The 20623-nt window shown below is 43.7% G+C and overlaps 1 protein-coding gene across 3 annotated transcripts in view; it reads right to left on the bottom strand.

Moving 5' to 3' along the window:
* Nucleotides 1-570: 570 nt before the first annotated feature.
* ptpn4a (protein tyrosine phosphatase non-receptor type 4a) overlaps nucleotides 571-20623 on the bottom strand; it is a 153184-nt gene continuing 133131 nt past the window's right edge. For 2 of the 3 annotated variants that reach the window (XM_083638848.1, XM_083638847.1), the window contains exons 17-27: nucleotides 20205-20288; nucleotides 19803-19859; nucleotides 18987-19143; nucleotides 16282-16448; nucleotides 12050-12140; nucleotides 11829-11890; nucleotides 8949-9095; nucleotides 7902-8030; nucleotides 5124-5272; nucleotides 4356-4491; nucleotides 571-2940 (exon numbers count right to left, since the gene is read on the bottom strand). In XM_083638848.1, the coding sequence (XP_083494974.1) occupies nucleotides 2611-2940; nucleotides 4356-4491; nucleotides 5124-5272; nucleotides 7902-8030; nucleotides 8949-9095; nucleotides 11829-11890; nucleotides 12050-12140; nucleotides 16282-16448; nucleotides 18987-19143; nucleotides 19803-19859; nucleotides 20205-20288 (1509 nt within the window). In that variant the 3' untranslated portion in view covers nucleotides 571-2610. The remainder of the gene's footprint in view (nucleotides 2941-4355; nucleotides 4492-5123; nucleotides 5273-7901; nucleotides 8031-8948; nucleotides 9096-11828; nucleotides 11891-12049; nucleotides 12141-16281; nucleotides 16449-18986; nucleotides 19144-19802; nucleotides 19860-20204; nucleotides 20289-20623) is intronic. The other variant, XM_083638849.1, reaches the window with a different exon arrangement.

Consider the following 20623-nt stretch of genomic DNA (forward strand, 5'->3'; position numbering starts at 1 on the left):
ATCTTGACTAGTCTCAATTTTGGGAGAGGAGAGATGGATGACTTCAGTTTCTATGAGTTGTTTGTTAGTCTCACTGTAACACATGTCTGAAGCACCAGCTGTTGGGGAGGTCCGTGGAGTCTCACTGTAACACATGTCTGAAGCACAAGCTGTTGGGGAGGTCAGTGGAGTCTCACTGTAACACATGTCTGAAGCACAAGCTGTTGGGGAGGTCAGTAGAGGGGAGCATTAAAGTTCACTTCTCTCCATTTGTACCAAGGTTGAGATCAGTTCACTGTCAGTTCAGGACGGACATTTTATCCCCCCCCCTTTAATTACTCTAATAAGGTAAGACTTTGTTGTTGATCCTTATAGGGAGATCCTCTATTTTCTTTCAAATCACTAAGTGACCTGCCTTCATTTTCAAGCGAGCAATAGACCCTTTTCACGGGGGCCATTTTGTGCCATAAAGGCAGGGTCAACACCTGTCTTTACCCTGCCTTTTTGACACAAAATGGCCCCCGTGAAAAGGGTCTATTGAAAAAGTTGCATCCAGTTATCTTTATGCAAATGCACGTGTTGGCCGTAAGAAAACCGATCCCTACAGCCACAGATAAGGACACTGATTGAAAATCAATCCCTACAGCCACAGATGAGGACACTGATTGAGCAATTTTTCTAGCAGCTTTCACCCACTTTCTCATTAACAGGGAAAAAACATCTACTGTCCAAGCATGTCTTTTGAGGACAAATTAGCGATAGCGGTGTTAGGATTTCACAACTGTATGAGTCCTCTCTCCCATCTATCAATTCTTTTTCTTTTAAGGTTCTAACAAAAATGACCTCTACGAAGCAAAATATTTTATATAAAAATATTTGGGTTGGACAAAGTTGATTGATGCAAGATGTTCAGAAGCAAACGGTGAGGCTTCACCCTCAGTGCCTTGCTGAAGGACACTTAGGCAGGGTGGAAGCTTCGCGACCTGGGGGCTCAAACCCAGGTCCTCTGGTTGAGGTGGCAGCTCGACTCACTATGCCACTATACATTGAGGTGAGTGAAAGTGAATTCTGAGCACCCCAAACTGAACTGAACTGACCCCAGCCTTGTTTCTTCGCTTCATCAGCTGTGACGGCTATGAAATAGCTTCAATTGTGAGCCGACGAGGCTGTCTGTCCACTGGGGGGCTCTCTTTACACCACCGGCTTCTTTTTCTTGTGTAATGGGCGTGCTGCTGAGTGCTACCCACAGCGCTGAGAGCTAAATCTGTTTTTGAAAATCAATGCACGGGGATGCTGAAAGTTTAAAACTTTGAGACAATTTACGCCTGGCACTAACATGCGTTTTCTGTGATCAGATTGCAATCGGATAGTGCTTGAGCACATTAACCTGATTTCATTTACACTTGGTATTAATGTCTCCAGTGTCCACAATGAGATCCGATTGCGATCGCATCAGGCAAGCTCCATAGCGTAGAGCAGCAGAAAAACAGCAGGGACTGCTGTTGTATGTGAATTGAGAGGACACATTGCATTCATTATGTGTCCTTAAATGCAATGTGTCCTTAAATGCAATGTCAGATCGCAATCCATCCTCAATGTGTCTTGGGGGCGTTTACTCCTATCCTTTCAAGTGGTCAAGCACTATCTGATTGCAATCTGATCACAGAAAACGCATGTTAGTGCCAGGTGTAAATGGGCTCTTAGTATCTGTCTGCACTGCAGGGTGCTGGGCGCCGCTGCGAGGGAGAGGCGGAGAGACACAGGCCCTGAGGATTGTAGACCAGTTGTGTTCTTCGCCACGCCAATCGACGACTCAAAAGCAAAGCAGAAATAAAACAGGATAAAACAAACTTGCCACAGCATTGAAAAGGGTGAGACACAAAGTGCTGTCAACTGTCCATCTATCTATTCTGCAGTCAGAAACTTAAACAAGAAAGCTGAGTAAGATCAAAATCAAGTACAATAAATTAAATCACTTGTTTCCACTAAAAGTAAAAGAAATAAAGAAGTAGTAGAAGAGAAGGAATCACACTACTTTACTACCTAAGATTTAATCAGGGAAGCATGAAGCTAGACTCGTACGAACATAGAACTTTTTTGTTCAGTGGACAGGGTTTGACACAAACTAAAACACAATAAATACTCTTTTTGAGAAAAAAAAAGATAAGGTATATCTCTTTATCAGCTAAAAGGACATTAAGTTAAAAAAAGGCATGTCCGTCTGGCAGACTCACTCGGAAGGGGAGAGGGCGACCTGCTGAAAAAAACAATCTCTATCCATCCATGTTGGCAGCCCTTCCCCTTCGTACTTATGGCACTACAGCAATTCCACGTTTTATTCTCTCATACTTTTATCTTTTCGTTCTTTCTCTCTGTACTTTCTTCCTTTTTAGATGACCCTGAACACACAATGTCCCCTAATGGTACCTATTCAACACAGCTGGATTTAGTATTTTGTCTTTATTATCCGTCCATGATTTTCACGTTTGTTTGTCTTTTTGTTTACTTTTTTAAACTTTTTGTCAGCGTAAAGTGCAACAGTGCTTTTTGTTCCTCTCCTCCGGCCACTTCCCGGTAACCCCGCCCACTGACGACCCCGGAAGTCAGCGGGGGGGTCAAGCGTTAGCGGGGTTAAGGGTTAGCGGGGTCGGGCTCAGGGTTCAAGCTGGTCTCGCTCGTCATGCTGGTGGCGCTCGCGACGCTCGGCTCCTCTAGCTCCTCGTCCTCTTCCACCACCTCCCCCACGTCCAGCACCTCCACCTCCTCATCGTCATCATCATCGTCCTCTTCATCCAGATCTCCTGCCAGAAGCTCCACCCCCGCCTCTCCCTGTCCCGCTCTCTGCTGCTCTCGCGTCTCCTCCCTCTCCTCTCTCTGCTGGTAGAGGACACTCTTGAGCGGTTTGACCAGGCCCTCCTCGTAGACTTTCAGGATGGCTTCGCACACAAAGCGGTACTGGCTCTGAGCGAGAGGGATAAAGAGAGATGGAGAGAGGGAAAAGACAACAGTGGAGTTAAGCAGATGGTTGAAAGGGGCTGGGGAAAACAAAGAGGAGACTAGGGGTTGCATAGACTCGTCGACATTACTACCACAAGTTGACGCCTGCCGGGAGACGCGACTAGTCGTCACATGGTTTGAGAATTGTACCGCCCCAGGCAGCTGCTCTTCTCATCTTGTGTCTTTTTCACTCATTTCTATTTATTTTACTTTTTCTAGATGTTAATCAAAGTACTGTAGGAAGCCACATTATAGATGTATATAATATATACATACCGTACATACATACATATGTATGAATGTGTGAAGCCGTGTGGCTTTTTGTTTCAGTATGGGAGTACTTTTAGCGGCCCCATCGTTTACAAACGTTACAGGGATCAGCTGATCCTCTGACGGTGCAGTGGATCAGCTGATCCTCTGACAGTGCAGTGGATCAGCTGATCCTCTGACAGTGCAGTGGATCAGCTGATCCTCTGACAGTGCAGTGGCGGCCTGCGGTGCCTGAAATCCCCAGGGAGCTGAGGAGGAACTATGGGAGGAGGCAATGGTTAAAGCTTCTGGCATACTCTTCGCGCCCAGCCAAGCGCATAGGGCGCACGGCGATTATGACGACATCGCACGGGCGTGTCGGGGGGCGAGGCCTGAGCGCAGCGCGGCGCGTCCATGGAGATTTTTCTATCAGCGCGTCGGTTTTGCTGCCTGTGCCTGAGATCTCCGTGGTAGGCTATCAGCGGATATCTGCTGTGATTGAGTCCTCACCGTCGTAAAGTCGCCTTCAAAGCATGCTGTTCGATTATAACGAACTAGTTGTGTGGCTTAGCCTTCCCAAATGTGGAGGGGTCGTTTTTTATAATTTAATACATAGAATTGGGAACGTTACATTCAATTTCATTCAGACTGCCTGGAGCCTGGAGCTGCGCACTGAGTATGTTCTGTTTTGGCCCGCGCAGAGTGCGCGCGCCCTCCTCTGAGCCCCGCCTCCAGCGCGTGCGCGAAGAGTATGCCAGAAGCTTAAGGAAGAGGCGATAATATAAAATATACAAACACACGGATCTATCAGGAGTTTAGCCGGTTTCCAGTTGGTGCAGTGAGTACAGCATGATGAAAGGATTGGACACATTACAGTCAAACGTGTGTGCAGGCCGGACATCCAACTGTTAGCAGTATGTCTCTGTTCATATTACAGTACTTCTAATACTGCCCTACATGCCCAGAGAGTTTTCCCAAGACATTATGATTGACCGAGATAATTTTTGTTTTGCTCTACCGGCGCTGCACCACTGACGACTAGTCGACGTCGACCTCGTTGGTAGAAAGGCCGGCTTGAAAAATCAGGAGTCGTGCACCGCTAGAGGAGACAAATGGATAAGTCTACATACGGGTGTCTGTATCATCATGGCCCTCTGGTCTCTCATGGTCCTGACGATATCTAGAGGATAAACGGGCTGACCGCACTCCATCAGACACAACGCCGTCTCCATCGTGATGAGCACCCCCGTCCGACCAATCCCTGCACTGAGGGGAGGCAGAAGTTGATAAGTTAGAGAAATTCATAGTTATAGGCTGTGAGAAACTACCAAACAGAGAGATAGTGTGTGTGAGAGAGAGAGAGAGAGATAGTGTGTGTGTGAGAGAGCGAGAGTGTGTGAGAGAGAGCGAGAGAGGGAGAGTAAACTGCGTGAGATAACAGTGACTAGGCCTAATCTTGACTACGGGAGGTAAGTCAACTAGCACAAACAGCGCACACAACACAGAACAGCGATACCGCAATTCCATAAACATGCAAACATTTTTGCCATCTTCCCGATAGTAAGAGGAGAAGATAGATGCCCCTCTCTTCTCTGTGCATGTAGTAAAATAATTGCTGCTGTGGAAGTGCACCACTTCCAGCAGCACCTGGCTACAGTGCAGATTTCAGCTAAACAGTGTGTGAACGCACAGTAAAGGCAAATAGGGTGACGCAATTAATAATTTCAGCTAACAATGTAAGTGTCATCAACCTGAAATCCTGAAAGTATTCACACTGGTGAGAGAGAGAGAGAGAGAGAGAGAGAGAGAGAGAGAGAGAGAGAGAGAGAGAATGTGTGCATGCATGCATGTGTGTGTGTGTGTGTGTGTGTGTGTGTGTGTGAGACCTGACCCCATACCTGCAGTGTACCACCATGGGCTGATCCCGTCCGGCCCGTTTGCTCCGTACCAGAGCCACAAAGTCCAGGAAGTCAGTGGAGTCATCGGGAACGCCGTGGTCTGGCCAAGCTAGGTACTGGATCTGGGTCAGCTCTCTTTGCTGCTCGTTCTAAACACGCACACACACACGCACGCACGCACGCAGGCACACACACACACACACACACACACACACACACACACGGAAATGAATGACTGTGTAATTCATTTTAATGTTGCCTTAGAAATAATAATGACCCATCTCTTACAGCAAGGCTCCTTGAGTATTTTTAGCCTGGGAAATAAGCGGGGGATATTTATTCTCACCCTGAGACTCAGGCTCACTGAAACATGTTAGTGGGTCACGAACATGAAACACACCCACAACCATTTCCCTTTAACCAGTTATGGTCCAGTTCAATGACAACTGCACTTCTCAATTTCATGGTATAATTTAACAAGGTTACCGAAATTATGAAACTATCAGTACTGTGGAAATCTGCTAACTCTCCCTGTGGTTGTCAACAGAATAATAGGGAACATCATAAGACAATGTAGGTTAGTACTTTAACTATAACTACCAACAGTAGCTTTTCCATCACTTCTGCCTCAATATTCTGCCTTTAAGATATGAAGATCAAACTATAAATTGAGATAATTCAGGTTTTCTCAGTAGTTTGTTCAATCAAAAGTGGAAAAAGGGAAAGAAGAAATTAGACAAATAGACAGCCGTACTGGTGGAATCTCACACATTCAATTAAGACAGTACTTAGCAAGCTTTGAAGCACATACACAGACAGAATGGTGAGGATTCACACACACGCACACGCACACGCACACGCACACGCACACGCACCTGACCAGCGCTTCATGTGTGACTCAGAGCCCCTGCCTTCCTCTTCCCTCTCTGCATCGCCATGGTAACACATCTATCTCCATAGCAACCATTACAGGCAGAGGAGAATGCTAATTGTATTCTCCTATATGTTTTAAAGGTCATGGCACACGATCAGGACAACCTAGTCTGGGTGGAAAAACCTTGTTATGTGTCATCCGGCTGTGGGCGGAAGACACCATGACATCCGCCACGACATCCGCCACGAACCAAAGTGCAGCTGTGCTCCCACTCAATCCTTGCGTTCTGTGGGCGACGCGAGTATCTACAGTAGCTACCCAAAAAGCTGAAAAACAAACAAACAACTAAAACCAAATAATGGCATCGCCGCCTAACACACCGGTCAAAACGGTAAAATTGGGGAAGGAAAACACTGTGGCACACAAAGTGGAAGATCCAGCGGAAGACGGGGCAGGTCTTCGCCTGCGTCACCAGGCTCTCTCCTTTGAGAGAGCCTGGTGACGGAAGGTTAGGACAACCCAGAGAGCAGGGAAACTGGCAGAAAGTAATGGAAAGTGCTGGGGGGGAACTGAAAGATCACTAGATATTGTCATACTGTGATTGGGACTGGCATTGCAGATGGTCGTGCAGATGGTCAATTTGAACATCTGCTGATGTCAACAGCTGATCTCAAACTATCGGCATCACGATTACATTGAACTGCATAGTTGCAACATCAAGGGGAGGCTCAAACCTCCTATGAGTCAGATGCTGTTGCTTCCCACGGATTCAGATGGTGCGTCCCAGAAACACATTTGTCACCGAAAAATGTTGTAGCAAAAACTTGCTACTTGGAGGAGTATCGAATATTCTGCCAGGGAGAGAAATGGGGCTCTTGCACTATTTTGCATCCCGAATCAAATTGAAGTGCCAAGATGGAGGGATGCAAAATGGTCATCAAAGGGGCTGTGACATCAAACACAATTCCTTCAGATGGAGGGCTCTTCCTCTCTCTCTCTCTCTTATCATTTGTTGTCTCCATTTAAGTTTTGTCTAACTGTATGACATCTCTCTCTCTCTTCACTCTCTCCCCGTTTCATCAGTGTGACTGACTGGGGCAGTTGGGTTGTCATGGTAACCAGATCCTCATACGTGGCCCGCATGCAGCAGCAGGAGCCAGAAAAAGAACAGCCCACACCGGTCACTATGGCAACAGACCTCCTCGGGGGCCACAGCGGCTCATCCTTCCTCAGACACTGCTCGCTCTCTTTGCTTCTGCCCCAAGTCTTTCTCTATGCCGCTCTCTCAACTCACTCTTGTCCTCTCTGTTTCTACATAACTCTCTCTCTCATCTTCCCGCCTCTCTTTGTCTTGTGACGTAATGTGCTTGTGGGTGGCTGTGTATGTGACTGTGTGTATGCATGTATACCTGTGTGGGTGTGCGATACAAGTAGGGTTGTCAAAAGTATCGATACAAAAATTAGAAACGGATACAATACTCATTTGCAACAGGTATCAATAGTATCAATAAGTACATGTATCGATACAAAAAAAAAGATTACCGATACAATACTCATTTGCAACAGTATCGATTACAACAGTGCTTTCTCTTAATGAAAAATCAAACATACTACCGATTTTTTTACTCCCTATCATTGGTGGATATCTGTTGCCTCAACATGCTAAAAGTGTTCTGATAGGCTGACGACTAGGAGCAGGGGTAATCTGCTGTGTAAGTGCAATGTTTTTAATGAGTTTTATCAGGCCTAGATTATGGAGAAGCGTGCATCTGTCCCGGGTGGGGGTACCGAAATTTCAGTATTGATATATCGGTATCGGTATCGGTATCTGTATCGAAGTTAGAAATTCTAGTATCGTGACAACCCTAGACACAAGTGTTAAAGCTAGGCCACAGCCTGTATACCTGTGTGTGCACGAGGCTCATTTCCCGGACCAGGAAGGCAGCGTTGCCGTCCTCGGTGTGACACGTTACTGTGAACTCTCCGTAGGTGGCGCTGCTGTCTGGGTTAGGCCAGTACTGGTGACACTTCACCTACGAACACAGACAAAAGTCATCAATTTCCTTCAGTCAGGGCCAGCTACAGCAAAGCACCTTGGATCTGAAGGGATGCAGTGCCTTGCTCAAGCACTCTTCAGCAAGCCACCATTCAGTCTGTATTCATTCAATGCAGAGGCAGGTAAAGAACCAACTCTTATAGAATAGAGAATACAATTAATCTATTTCATACCTATAAACTCCTCCTCCCTCCCCTGATATGTGAAGCGCTTTGAGTGTCTAGAAAGGTGCTATATAAATCCAATCAATTATTATTATTATTATTATATTTAATATATAGCTAACAATGTTGTGCAGCTTAGACTTATGCAATTTGTCTCTATTTGGATGCTGCGCAGAGGTCGGCTTGCAGACCATTTGGGGTCTTGACTTACAGTTTAGGCACATCTAGTATAGGTCGATGGTTCTTAAACTTCCTGTCAGTAAACCAAAATGTAAATATGCAGGCTACCATGTTATATAATGTAAGTTTTACCCAACAAACCTTTGAGCCTACACTACTTTATTCAGCTATATTCAAAGCTATAGATTCTGTACCATCCCATGGCACATTCATATAAATGATGTACAATTAAATTTACAGTTAAATGTTCACAATAATACAAGTTTTCCTTACTTTACTCACTTTAATTGATTAGATTCTGCTCAAATAATGAGCAAAAATGATTTGCAGAAAACGATTTTCTAGATTTTCAAATGCTGTAATAAACCATGACATACTTTGATAGCGACCATCTACAGGGGAATGGAGCGACTGACTTGCCTCCAAAAAGACCAGAATAACTGATTCGTAAATCATGTAAACCTAATTGATACACTTGTTGCAGTCAACTTCTGGTTTCTTATCCAGTCTTTGCAGAGCACTGGGAAGCATTGAAAACAGCTTGTACGTACCCGCCCTCTCTCCACCTGTGTAGTGAGCATGACCACCATAGACGATCCCTGCTCCCAGGTCATCTGCCAGAAGTCAGGGCAGGTGTTGGGCAGCGGGCCCTGACACGCTATGTAGCGGTTTATCAGACTGGACGCTGGGATCTCCATCTACAGAGAGAGAGAGAGAGAGAGAGAGAGAGAGAGAGAGAGAGAGAGAGAGAGAGAGAGAGAGAGAGAAGGAACAATGAGTGAGAGAGATGGAGGGAGAGAGAGAGAGAAGTAGAGGTGGAGAAATTGAAGGAGATGAAGAAAGAAATAGAGAAAGAGGTATGAAGCTTTGTGTCCACTGAGGAACTGTCTTGACAGATTCTTTTTGTTATGGTTTACAATGTAAAATATGTGCTTTGGCATGTTCCCAGCAGTGCAGGCAGCTGCATTTTTTTAAAAGGTTTTACTAAAAAGGTAAAAACACTTCAGCTTAGAAAAAACAAAATCACTGCACTTAAAAAAGATAGGCTCTTAACAACAGAGCCGTGTTGTAGTTGTCTGACTCCTGGTTCCGTTTGGAGTTTATTCATTAGCAGCTGTGACAGCGTGTAGCCGGCATTGTTTTCACACTTGTGTGTGTGGTTTTGTGTATTTTGCCAGGTGTCTATATGTCTGTCTGTGGACAAGTTTTGTCAATGTGATCGTGTCACAACCGTGCAAGAAGCAGTCACAAAACTGTGTGTAGTTGAGATCACAAGTAAGACCAAATTTGAAGATGGGTGTGGTCCAAACAAGAAGGCTGGAAGCAGGGGGGTAAGAAGCCCCCCCCAACACTTTCTGTCCGACATTCATTTTAAGCCACGGATCACTGTACCCCAGCTTCATTCATTCCTGTGCGTCAGGGGCGTATGCAGAAATTGAATTATAGGTGGGCCTGGATCAAATTGGGTGGGCCTGGATAGGAAGGGGTGCAGATGCCCGGCCGAAGGCCGGGCCCACTCGGGTGGCCGGCCGAAGGCCGGCCGCCGGAAAAATTTGACGTGTTATTTTACTAAAAATAATGCATTTGACCATCATTTCAAGTAGAATGATACCACCCAAGCAAGAATATTTCAAGTGTTTCAAGTGCTTTACTGAAATATTTGGACCATATAATGATAATACAATTATCTCAACCTTAAAAGGTTACATATAGGTGCCAAATGTTGCATACATGAATGCTTATACTTGTGTGTATACTGTTACTTTATACAGAAATTAGAACCACTGATCCATATACTGCTGTGAGTTTAAAAAATAACAACACTGAGGCTGCTTCAAGTTTGAACAAGACGCCCTCTGGTTTATTTATCCACAGAGAGAACAAAATTCCTAGATGTCATGAAGTTGTCATGCATTAGACTCTGGAGATGACGTGCCCTGCGTTTTTACAAAAGTAACAAAACCATTGGCTAGCAATGCAGCAGCAAGTTTGCCTCTAGAAAACAACCAATTAAAAAAAAAAAAAAAAAAAAAAAATTTTTTGGGTGGGCCAGGGCAAGAAGTGGGTGGGCGTGTGCCTACCCAGGCCCACCCGTAGATACGCCCCTGCTGTGCGTCCACTGATCCAGCAAAACCTAGATAACATTCAACACAGGTACGTGCACAAATGGACCCCAGGTGGTGCTCAAGCACCTGTCCTTTTGGCCTCTGACTAGATAAATGCATTTTCTGCACACACACACACACACACACACACACACACACACACACACACACACACACACACACACACACACACACACACACACACACAATACATTTATTTTTCTAATTTTATATTACATTTTTTGTGGCATCAATTCTCAATTAAAAGTCTGTTGTTACTGTAATGCTGCCAGCCCGACATTTGAGTTCAAATTCTGTGAGACCGCACAAACCCACCCCCTCTTCCACCCCCTCTTCCACTTCCCTTGTCACAGCCACCACAGCTGACCTGCCTTCAGTGGTGACAGCCAGGTAACGGTAGGGTTTGCCCTAAGCCTGTTTGTCACTGTTAGGAAATTAAACCACGATCAAAACATCTCAATACAGCCAGCGTAACTTAGGCAGTAGCTTAACAACAAGCAAGCTAGTCGGGTGTACTTGACCATGTGAGGATGGTTAGGCATATTGAATAAACCTTGCACAGTTCACGTTTCTCTCATGTCACCATGTGTTCCATTGCACCCTACACAGCTGGCGCATCACAACATGTATGCGTACATACTGACATCACCATGCGTACATACTGACATCACTATGCATACATACTGACATCACTATACGTGTACATACATACTGACATCACTATGCATACATACTGACATCACTATGCGTACATACTGACATCACTATGCGTACATACTGACATCACTATACATACATACTGACATCACTATACATACATACTGACATCACTATGCGTACATACTGACATCACTATACATACATACTGACATCACTATACATACATACTGACATCACTATGCGTACATAATGACATCACTATGCATACATACTGACATCACTATGCATACATACTGACATCACTATGCATACATACTGACATCACTATGCGTACATACTGACATCACCCTGCGTACATACTGACATCACTATACGTACATACTGACATCACTATACTGACATACATACTGACATCACTATGCGTACATACTGACATCACTATGCATACATACTGACATCACTATGCATACATACTGACATCACTATGCGTACATACTGACATCACTATGCGTACATACTGACATCACTATGCGTACATACTGACATCACTATGCGTACATACTGACATCACTATTGATTTGACATTTTGTAAGAGAGAACAAGACAGAGAGAGGGATAAAAAGGAAGGAAGAAGGAGAGACTCACATTGATGTAATTTGCATTGATGTAGTCATCTGTGCTTTTCAGAATGACCCGCGTGGCATCATCTAGAAACAGAGAGAGAGAGGGATGGATCAAGAGGCAGATGAGTGAAGGAGAGAGAGTAGAAGAAAAGGTTAATATTGGGACATATCTGAACACATAAGGCAAAGAAAAACTGTATTATGTTTTTTTATCCTGTGCAGCACAGCAGCTACTGTACGTACAAGGAGAGATGTCTCTGTAGCGGTTTTTGGAAACGTTCTGAGGTAATTTGGCACACAGCATGGTCATCCCCGGCCTCTTCCTGTACAGTTGCTGTAAGGAAAGGAGCACAGATAAAAACAAAACAAAAACAAAAATGGAATTAATAGTGTAAGAGTTATCACATACATTATCTAAACACCAACACATTTCTATGTACTGTATGTAAATACGCACAATGCTTGTATGTGTGTCATGTGTTTTGGTATTCATAGTATTCCCATGATGTCGCATGCATTTACTACCAACACAGCTCATTGGCTGTGTTTGTCAGTTGATTGTAATCACCTGTTATTTTCCTACCAAGATGGTTGTGTGGTGAGCTAACAGAATAGTATACTATGAATATGCGTGTGTGTGTACGCGTGCTATAGAAAGTCTGTGCAATAGGCATGCATGTGCACCTGTGTGTGTATATTGTATGCATGTACATGTATATACTGTACATAAAAGTACACTACCACGTATGTGTGTTTTAAGCTGTACTGTTTGAATGAACATAGCAAAAGGAATGGTGCATGTCTGAGAATGCCTGCTACGTCTGACAAGACCGGCTTCTTTTGTAAACTGCTTTCACCTACACGACACATGACACACTACACACGTACGGCAACCATTTTAGGGCATCCTCCTCTCTCAGAGTATTGGCTATCATTCCTCAGTCTAAGCGTTGTCAGTTCTTGTGTCTCCTAGTAAACCATATCGAGTGTGCTCTGAAACACCTTCAGTCCTCACACGAAAACGCTGTCATTCTTCCTGCATTACTGTTTCACTCCTCACACGTCAGTTATCGCACAATACGGCGTCACTCGTCAGTCATCAGTCCTCAGTCCTCAGTCATCACTCGTCAGTCCTCATTCGTCAGTCATCACTACTCACATCTCATATGAAAACGTTGTCATTCCTCCTGCAACGTGCCTCACTTATCACTCAAACCAGCTGTCAAGTCATCACTCCTCATGTCTCACATGAAAACGCTATCATTTCTCCTGCAACATGCCTCAGTTATCACTCAAACTAGCTGTCAGTCATCACTCCTCACGTCTCACATGAAAACGCTGTCATTCGTTGTTTTTGGTTGTTCTTCCGTGTGTGAGGGGGAAACCGCAATATGTATATATACAGTATATATATATATATATATAAATATATATGGTATATTGTCATCAAACATTAAACTAGATGTTCCTCTTAGTGTTACTATGTTAATTCTGTTGGGTCTCATAGATTACTACTTTAATCTATATTGTAAATAAAAAAACTTGCGCCTTTATTTTGAAGGCAAAATCACTCAACCGGAAGTGAAGTTGTAAGAAATTGTTGCTCAATTCATGGAGGCGTTCTTGCGGTTTCCCCATCACACACGGAAGAACAACCAAAAACAACGAATGACAGCGTTTTCATGTGAGACGTGAGGAGTGATGACTGACAGCTAGTTTGAATGATAACTGAGGCATGTTGCAGGATAAATGATAGCGTGTCCATGTGAGACGTGAGGAGTGAGGACTGACGAGTGAGGACTGATGACTGACGAGTGATGATTGACGAGTGAGGACTGATGACTGACGAGTGATGATTGACGAGTGAGGACTGATGACTGATGCCATATTGTGCGATGACTGACGTGTGAGGAGTGAAACAGTAATGCAGGAAGAATGACAGCGTTTTCGTGTGAGGACTGAAGGTGTTTCAGAGCACACTCAACATGGTTTACTTGGAGACACAAGAACTGGCAACGCTTAGACTGAGGAATGATAGCCAATACTCAGAGAGAGGATGCCCTAAAATGGTTGCCGTACACACGACACACACACACACACACACACACACACACACACACACACACACACAGTACTTCACATTCATGCATATACGTACAAGCACACTCATGACTACAAACGCACAAACACCTATGATGTACACCAGTGGTGCCCAATTTGGGGCCCGCGGGCCAAACTTGGCCCGCCACGGATTTGGGGGTTAATTTTTTTTTTTTTTGCAGGCCAGGCCACTGGGCAGTTGCCCGACGTGCCCGATTATGCAGTCCGCGCCTGAATGGAGATGTCGGGACTCTTCTATCTACGATTAACGTTAATTTTGTGCAGCTAGTATTCTCTCTCCCCAACTCTATCACACGGGTGTGAGGCATTGCTATCTGAGGATTGATTGCTCCTGATTGGTTGGCTGAATCACCTGGTTGGGGGGTGAGCTCTGATATTTGATCCCTCCCCAGTCACTGGCTTTACACCAGCTCAGCAAGATGGACAGATCATCATCACGGCAGTGGCACACTGACAAAAGAAAGTTTAGGACGGAGTGGAGACAAGTATTTTTTTCCCCGAAGTAAATTCAACAGCGGTTTGTCTCATTTGCAGCCAGAGAGTGGCTGTTTTGAAAGAGTACAATATACGTCGCCACTACGAAACTGATTTTCAAAGTACCTTGAGGATTTTTCTAATTTCTCTCTTGATTACAAAGGTGGAAAATACAACTGTTTTTAACTGGGTGTTTACTGATTAAATGTTTAAGCTCCCCACAAATGCAGATGTTTTTTTAAATATATGTATATATAACCAATTGCAAATTATTACAATTACCAAACAGATAAAAAGTAGATTATTATATTGAAATGTTATTTTAGATTTAGAATGTTAATTTTCTATAGAACACAATACATTTTAATGTAATTCCACGTTTATTTTTGGCCCTCGGCCCTCTACCCAGATTGAGTTTTGGCCCTTCATGGGAAATAATTTGGGCACCCCTGATGTACACAAACACCTAAACACGAACACACTCACTCTCTCTCTCATGTATTACACACTCCTCCAAGGCATTCATAAGAGCTAGACTAATATTTAAGACTGCAAGCTGAGTCCATACAATGACCAATTTAAGTAGCTTTAAAACGACTTTAAAGTAGTTTTAAAGCTAAGATAAGCTAAGATACAGTAAGCACCGCACCACATGGGACTACCTCTCTCTCTCTCCCCGTGTGTGTGACTGCATGCACGTTTCAGTTTGTGTTTGTTTGTGTGCATGTGCGGTTATTATGAGCTATGCAGCTCTTGGCATGTGTTGTGTACAATCTCTGCAGTCGTGTGTGTGTGTGTGTGTTTGCAGTCATTCGTGCGCGTGTGTGTGCGTTTAACATTCCTCTTCACTAATAACACAGCAGGACACCCAAACAGGAAGCAAGTTAAGTGTTATTGATAAAAGACAGGAAGTTGTAGGAATGTGGAGGAGGAAATAATCAGAATCAGAAATGTGACCCTCTCTACCTTTCATTCTCTCTACCTCTCTTTCTCCCTCTCCCTCTCTCAATTTAATTCAACATGCTTTAGTGGCGTGAATGTCACAATGAATCACAACAATGTTGCCAAAGCATCTGAGAACAATGACACAAAAAAACATACAATTCATCTCATTAGAGTCAAAATAGTGAATACATTAGAAGGCACTCGGTAGAGCGCATACCTCCACCACCTGATAAGCCATGCCCACTTTTGGCCAAAGGGCGTGGAAGTTGATCAGTTCCTTGGCCCATGACCAACCTTTCTACAAAGTTTTGTGGTGTTATGTGTGAATCCGTTTGGAAGTTAGACACCTTTCTGTGATTGACCATGCTCCTTTTGGCCAGTGGGCATGGGAAGTAAATTAGTCCATGTCCTACTTTGCTACAAAGTTTTGTGCAAATCCGCTCAGAACTGTTTGAGATATCTAAACAGGGGCGAAAACATGGCCTCCCAGCCTACTCTGTTGGTGGAGATAATGAGACAAAACCAATTCATATCAATGCTCTCTCTCTCTCTCTCTCTCTCCTTTGGAAGAAGCTGAAGAGAGAGCAAGAATAAATAATGTGATCAGAATTTCTATCAGGGCTCCCGTTTGCCTATCATTATGCTGTGTAATTTCTCAAACAAATTAAATTGAATATATTAAATAAACTAGTGCAGTGCCCGTTCCCACAATTTTTCTTAAATATTTTATTTTGCAATTTCTTCTCACATGATGCTCTCCCACTCTTCACTCCCCCATTCTCCCCATTCTCCCCCTGCTCGCACCACTCCCCCCCCCCCCCCAATTGGTTGAATTGTATGAAATACGACACTGCACTTTCTCGGGTCCTCAGCAGTGCACACGCCAAGTTTGAAGTCGATCGGACGAACGGTTCTCTCTGTGTGTGTGTCCTCACATCAAACTGTGCTTGTATGGCTCCGCTGGCCAGGCCTTCCTTCAGTGCGATCATGGAGTCCCTCAGGGCATGCTGGTCCAGCTGGGCGGGGTCCTGAGGTGACTTCTCCGGGATGTACTGAAAGTCTGGCTCTGAGTCCGCCTTCTCCTCCACCACCTCATACATGGCTGCATGGGACAGAGAAGGAAACATCACACATGGTACAGTTGATATAGGTTGAATTATCTGGGGACTTCATATATATTTAATGGAAAACACAGGTATTCATACATTGTCGACAGGGGTGTAATGCTATTTATTTAGGCACCTATGAGGCACGCGCGGCTCGTTTCAAAGATTATGTAATGTAACCACGGTGGCAAGTTTACATGCATTGGTCAGCTATAACTGACCACACGATCAAATACTATGCTAAATTTGAATAGCTTCATGTTGAGTCTCAACATGATGATATTATGAATATGAAAACAATTGGTGACAGCGCACCTTGATAAATAGGTTATGAAAGCATTATTGGTGACGTGCACCAGGACATTGACAACATTCATGTCTGCGCATACTAGGCCCTTGAAGAATTGTTCTTATAATAATAATTTTGTGTATGTTAAGTAGAACAGTCACATAATGGAGGAGCCACAGCTGAGAAAAACTTCTACAAACAATCAATATCATCAGTCATATTTCAGCTGTATCATTCTGATTGACATGAAATGGATTACAATGACACTAATGATCAATGTTACTGTCCATGTAGATAGAGCCGGCCCACCTCTCATTAATCATAATTATAACAGGAACCAAATCGAGCAACAGAACAGATAGCAAGCCCTGTTCCATATCTGCCATGCATACAGTATATTTTCCATCAATATCACATAATAGCCTTTGCTGGGGATAGGAGGAATACAATTTCATTCCAAGATGTCTCAGTCTGTCTATTATCTCATCAGATGAGGACTGTCTGGTCTTTAGCCTACAAACTCAATAGAAGAGCGCAGACTGTCTGGTCTTTAGCCTACAAACTCAATAGAAGAGCGCAGACTGTCTGGTCTTTAGCCTACAAACTCAATAGAAGAGCGCAGTGGACAGGCTGGTCTTTAGCCTACAAACTCAATAGAAGAGCGCAGTGGACAGTCTGGTCTTTAGCCTACAAACTCAATAGAAGAGCGCAGTGGACAGTCTGGTCTTTAGCCTACAAACTCAATAGAAGAGCGCAGTGGACAGTCTGGTCTTTAGCCTACAAACTCAATAGAAGAGCGCAGTGGACAGTCTGGTCTTTAGCCTACAAACTCAATAGAAGAGCGCAGTGGACAGTCTGGTCTTTAGCCTACAAACTCAATAGAAGAGCGCAGTGGACAGTCTGGTCTTTAGCCTACAAACTCAATAGAAGAGCGCAGTGGACAGTCTGGTCTTTAGCCTACAAACTCAATAGAAGAGCGCAGTGGACAGTCTGGTCTTTAGCCTACAAACTCAATAGAAGAGCGCAGTGGACAGTCTGGTCTTTAGCCTACAAACTCAATAGAAGAGCGCAGTGGACAGTCTGGTCTTTAGCCTACAAACTCAATAGAAGAGCGCAGTGCGCAAACTTGGTCACATCAGACAGATGGAGACTCGACGAGGGAACACCGATGAGGGAACACCGCGGAGTCTCTCCGATGAGGGAACACCGCGGAGTCTCTCCAAATATCCCCAACTCTGGTTCACGCTTAAAAGTTGAGCGGAGCACTCGAAGAAGGATAAAAGCAAGCTCAGGACGATTACTTGATGCCGTGAATCAATAAACACACACAAATCCAAATCCAGACAAAATGTCTGCTCACACGACTTAGTTATACATAAACAGATATGAAAAATACAGAAATTCTAAATGCCAATGACAACTTTTACCCTTTCATTTGTTTTTATTGGGTCCCTTGCATGACATAGGCTTTAGTGATGATGATCTTCAAGCGCCTAATACAGTCTGTATGACCACACCCGCCCCCACCTTCAGTTGGAGAACCATCGGTAGAACGTAGTTCCGGTATGCTCCGGCAGCACTACACACCTGATTGTAGATACCGCATAATTACAGTGGTAAAACTACCGCTGCATAGGACCATAAGAATATTTAGTTAACCAATATACAGAGATGTAGGTTATGAATGCAAAATAAATAAATAAAATAAATAAATAAAAATAAATATTTTCTATGTCACAGCACATTCAAATAATATGGATTGACAGGCATTCAATATATTATTGATGCAATCATATGTGCTTTGATGTAAGATGGGACAGAACAGATAAACCTCTCTGTCACCCATTTAAAATACCAAGAATTTCAATATTTCATCATCTTTCATCACAACCCTCCCCCCCTGTAATTAGGATCGGCCTGATTACAGGGAATGCTTTGCCTCTCCCAAGTCTCCCTTTTGTACATGGTGATGAACCAATAGCTGTGTTGATCTGAAGATGTACAGGAAACAGGATGAGCAAATGTATGGGGCTCCTTTGCAATTACAATGACAGACTGAGAAAAGCAGGGGAGATCAGATTCAAAGCTTGTGACTCGATATATAGTGATTCATGTTCTAATAGCATACATTATGAGATACATATTCACTAATATATGCAATCTTCTTCTTCTTCTTATTATTACAGAGTATATATTATAAATTATTATTATTATATTATTAGTTTTCCCAATAGGTCCAACTCACCGTTGGGTCTGACCAATAGTATGAGCTCCCCGGAGTGGCTCTCACAGCTGGCCTTGATGAACATGACCACCTGGTCGTGGGTGTGGTCAGAGATGTCCCGCCCATTAATTAAGACCACCTGGTCCCCCTCGTTAAGGCGGGGCACACACAGGTCAGCCTGCAGGGTGAGAGAGAGAGAGAGAGAGAGAGAGAGAGAGAGAGAGAGAGAGAGAGGGAGGGGGGCAGGGAGAGGATGAGATGAGCCTGTGTGTGTTTGTGTGTGTGCGTGCACGCGTGTGCATACGTGTGTGTAGCAGCATATTGATAATGGTTCACTAATGTACTCTTTCCTGGATAAGCAAATAAAGCCGCCTTGTTGTCTTGATATAAATACTTTAATAACATGGTGTAATAAAATGTAAAAAATGTCTCCTGACAAAATATTAATTTATCTATTTGTGAAGCAAACAGGCAATGCACCGACAGTATTGTGTAGCAGAGGAACCTTGTCTATGCATGCAGGCAACATGCCATTCTGTTGATCTAAGCTGTTTTAAACAAACCATCAATAACCTGTTTTTACCAGTGCACAAAAAACAGAAGCTATATCCTCTAACCACCTTTCTATTTTATTAATATAATGTATCATTACTATCAATTTGACTGAGGATTGTTACGGTCATCTTATAATTTGATTAAATTAATAAATAAACAATACATGCATTTGCTGCTGTGATTGTTTTATAATAGGCTAGTACTTGCCATAAATAACTGTAAATTCAGTAGTACTTGATTGGTACTCGTTTCTACTTAATACAGTACCACAGTACCACTCACCGATGTTCCCGGAGCCACTCGAGACACGATGATGGGCATCTTCTGGTCCGCTCCACCCTGGAGGCACGCACATGCACACGTGCGTGCACGCACACACACACACACACACACACGCACACACACACACACACACACACACACACACACACACACACACACACACACACACACACACACAGATGTAAGATCAATTAACACTACGCAAAACTCATGTGGGTGGGGAAAATGTGGACATCAGCATACTTTTTTAGCCTGAGGAGTTCTCCAAGCAAAAACAAACAAACAAAAATAAAATATATTTTTTCTTTTTTTTAATATAAAGCAGTAACTAACCCTTAATTTAGTGACCCTTATTGTAAAGTGTGACCCATTTTTCTTGCATCCGACGAGCATCCCTCTCACCTTGACGTTGAAGCCGAAGCGGCCGTGCTCGTCAGGTCTCATCTTGATCAGGACCAGATTATCATGAGGAATGACTCCATTTAGCTGGAGGGCAGACAGACACAGATACATGCAGCTTCATATATGGATACTGTAGGTCACATGGTAGTGCTGTATAGCTGAATGGGTAGAGTATGACACAACACTACCAGGATTATTACAGGTTCATGCTAAAAATACATAAACCCATCGTACGATAAGGTGCCTCAGATCCACCAAATGGAATATGCCAAGTTACGTAATAGTAGACTGCTTGGTCAAAAAATATGACAGTATGTACCTGCAACAGTAGTCATTGTAAAAGCCCCCATTACGCAAACATCCTCCATACATCTTGTTGCAGCACTAACACAACGGCTGCGGGAGCTATTTCATTCTCA

The sequence above is a fragment of the Poromitra crassiceps genome, assembly GCF_964638095.1.
Source record: "Poromitra crassiceps genome assembly, chromosome: 6".
Taxonomy (NCBI): Eukaryota; Metazoa; Chordata; class Actinopteri; order Beryciformes; family Melamphaidae; genus Poromitra; species Poromitra crassiceps.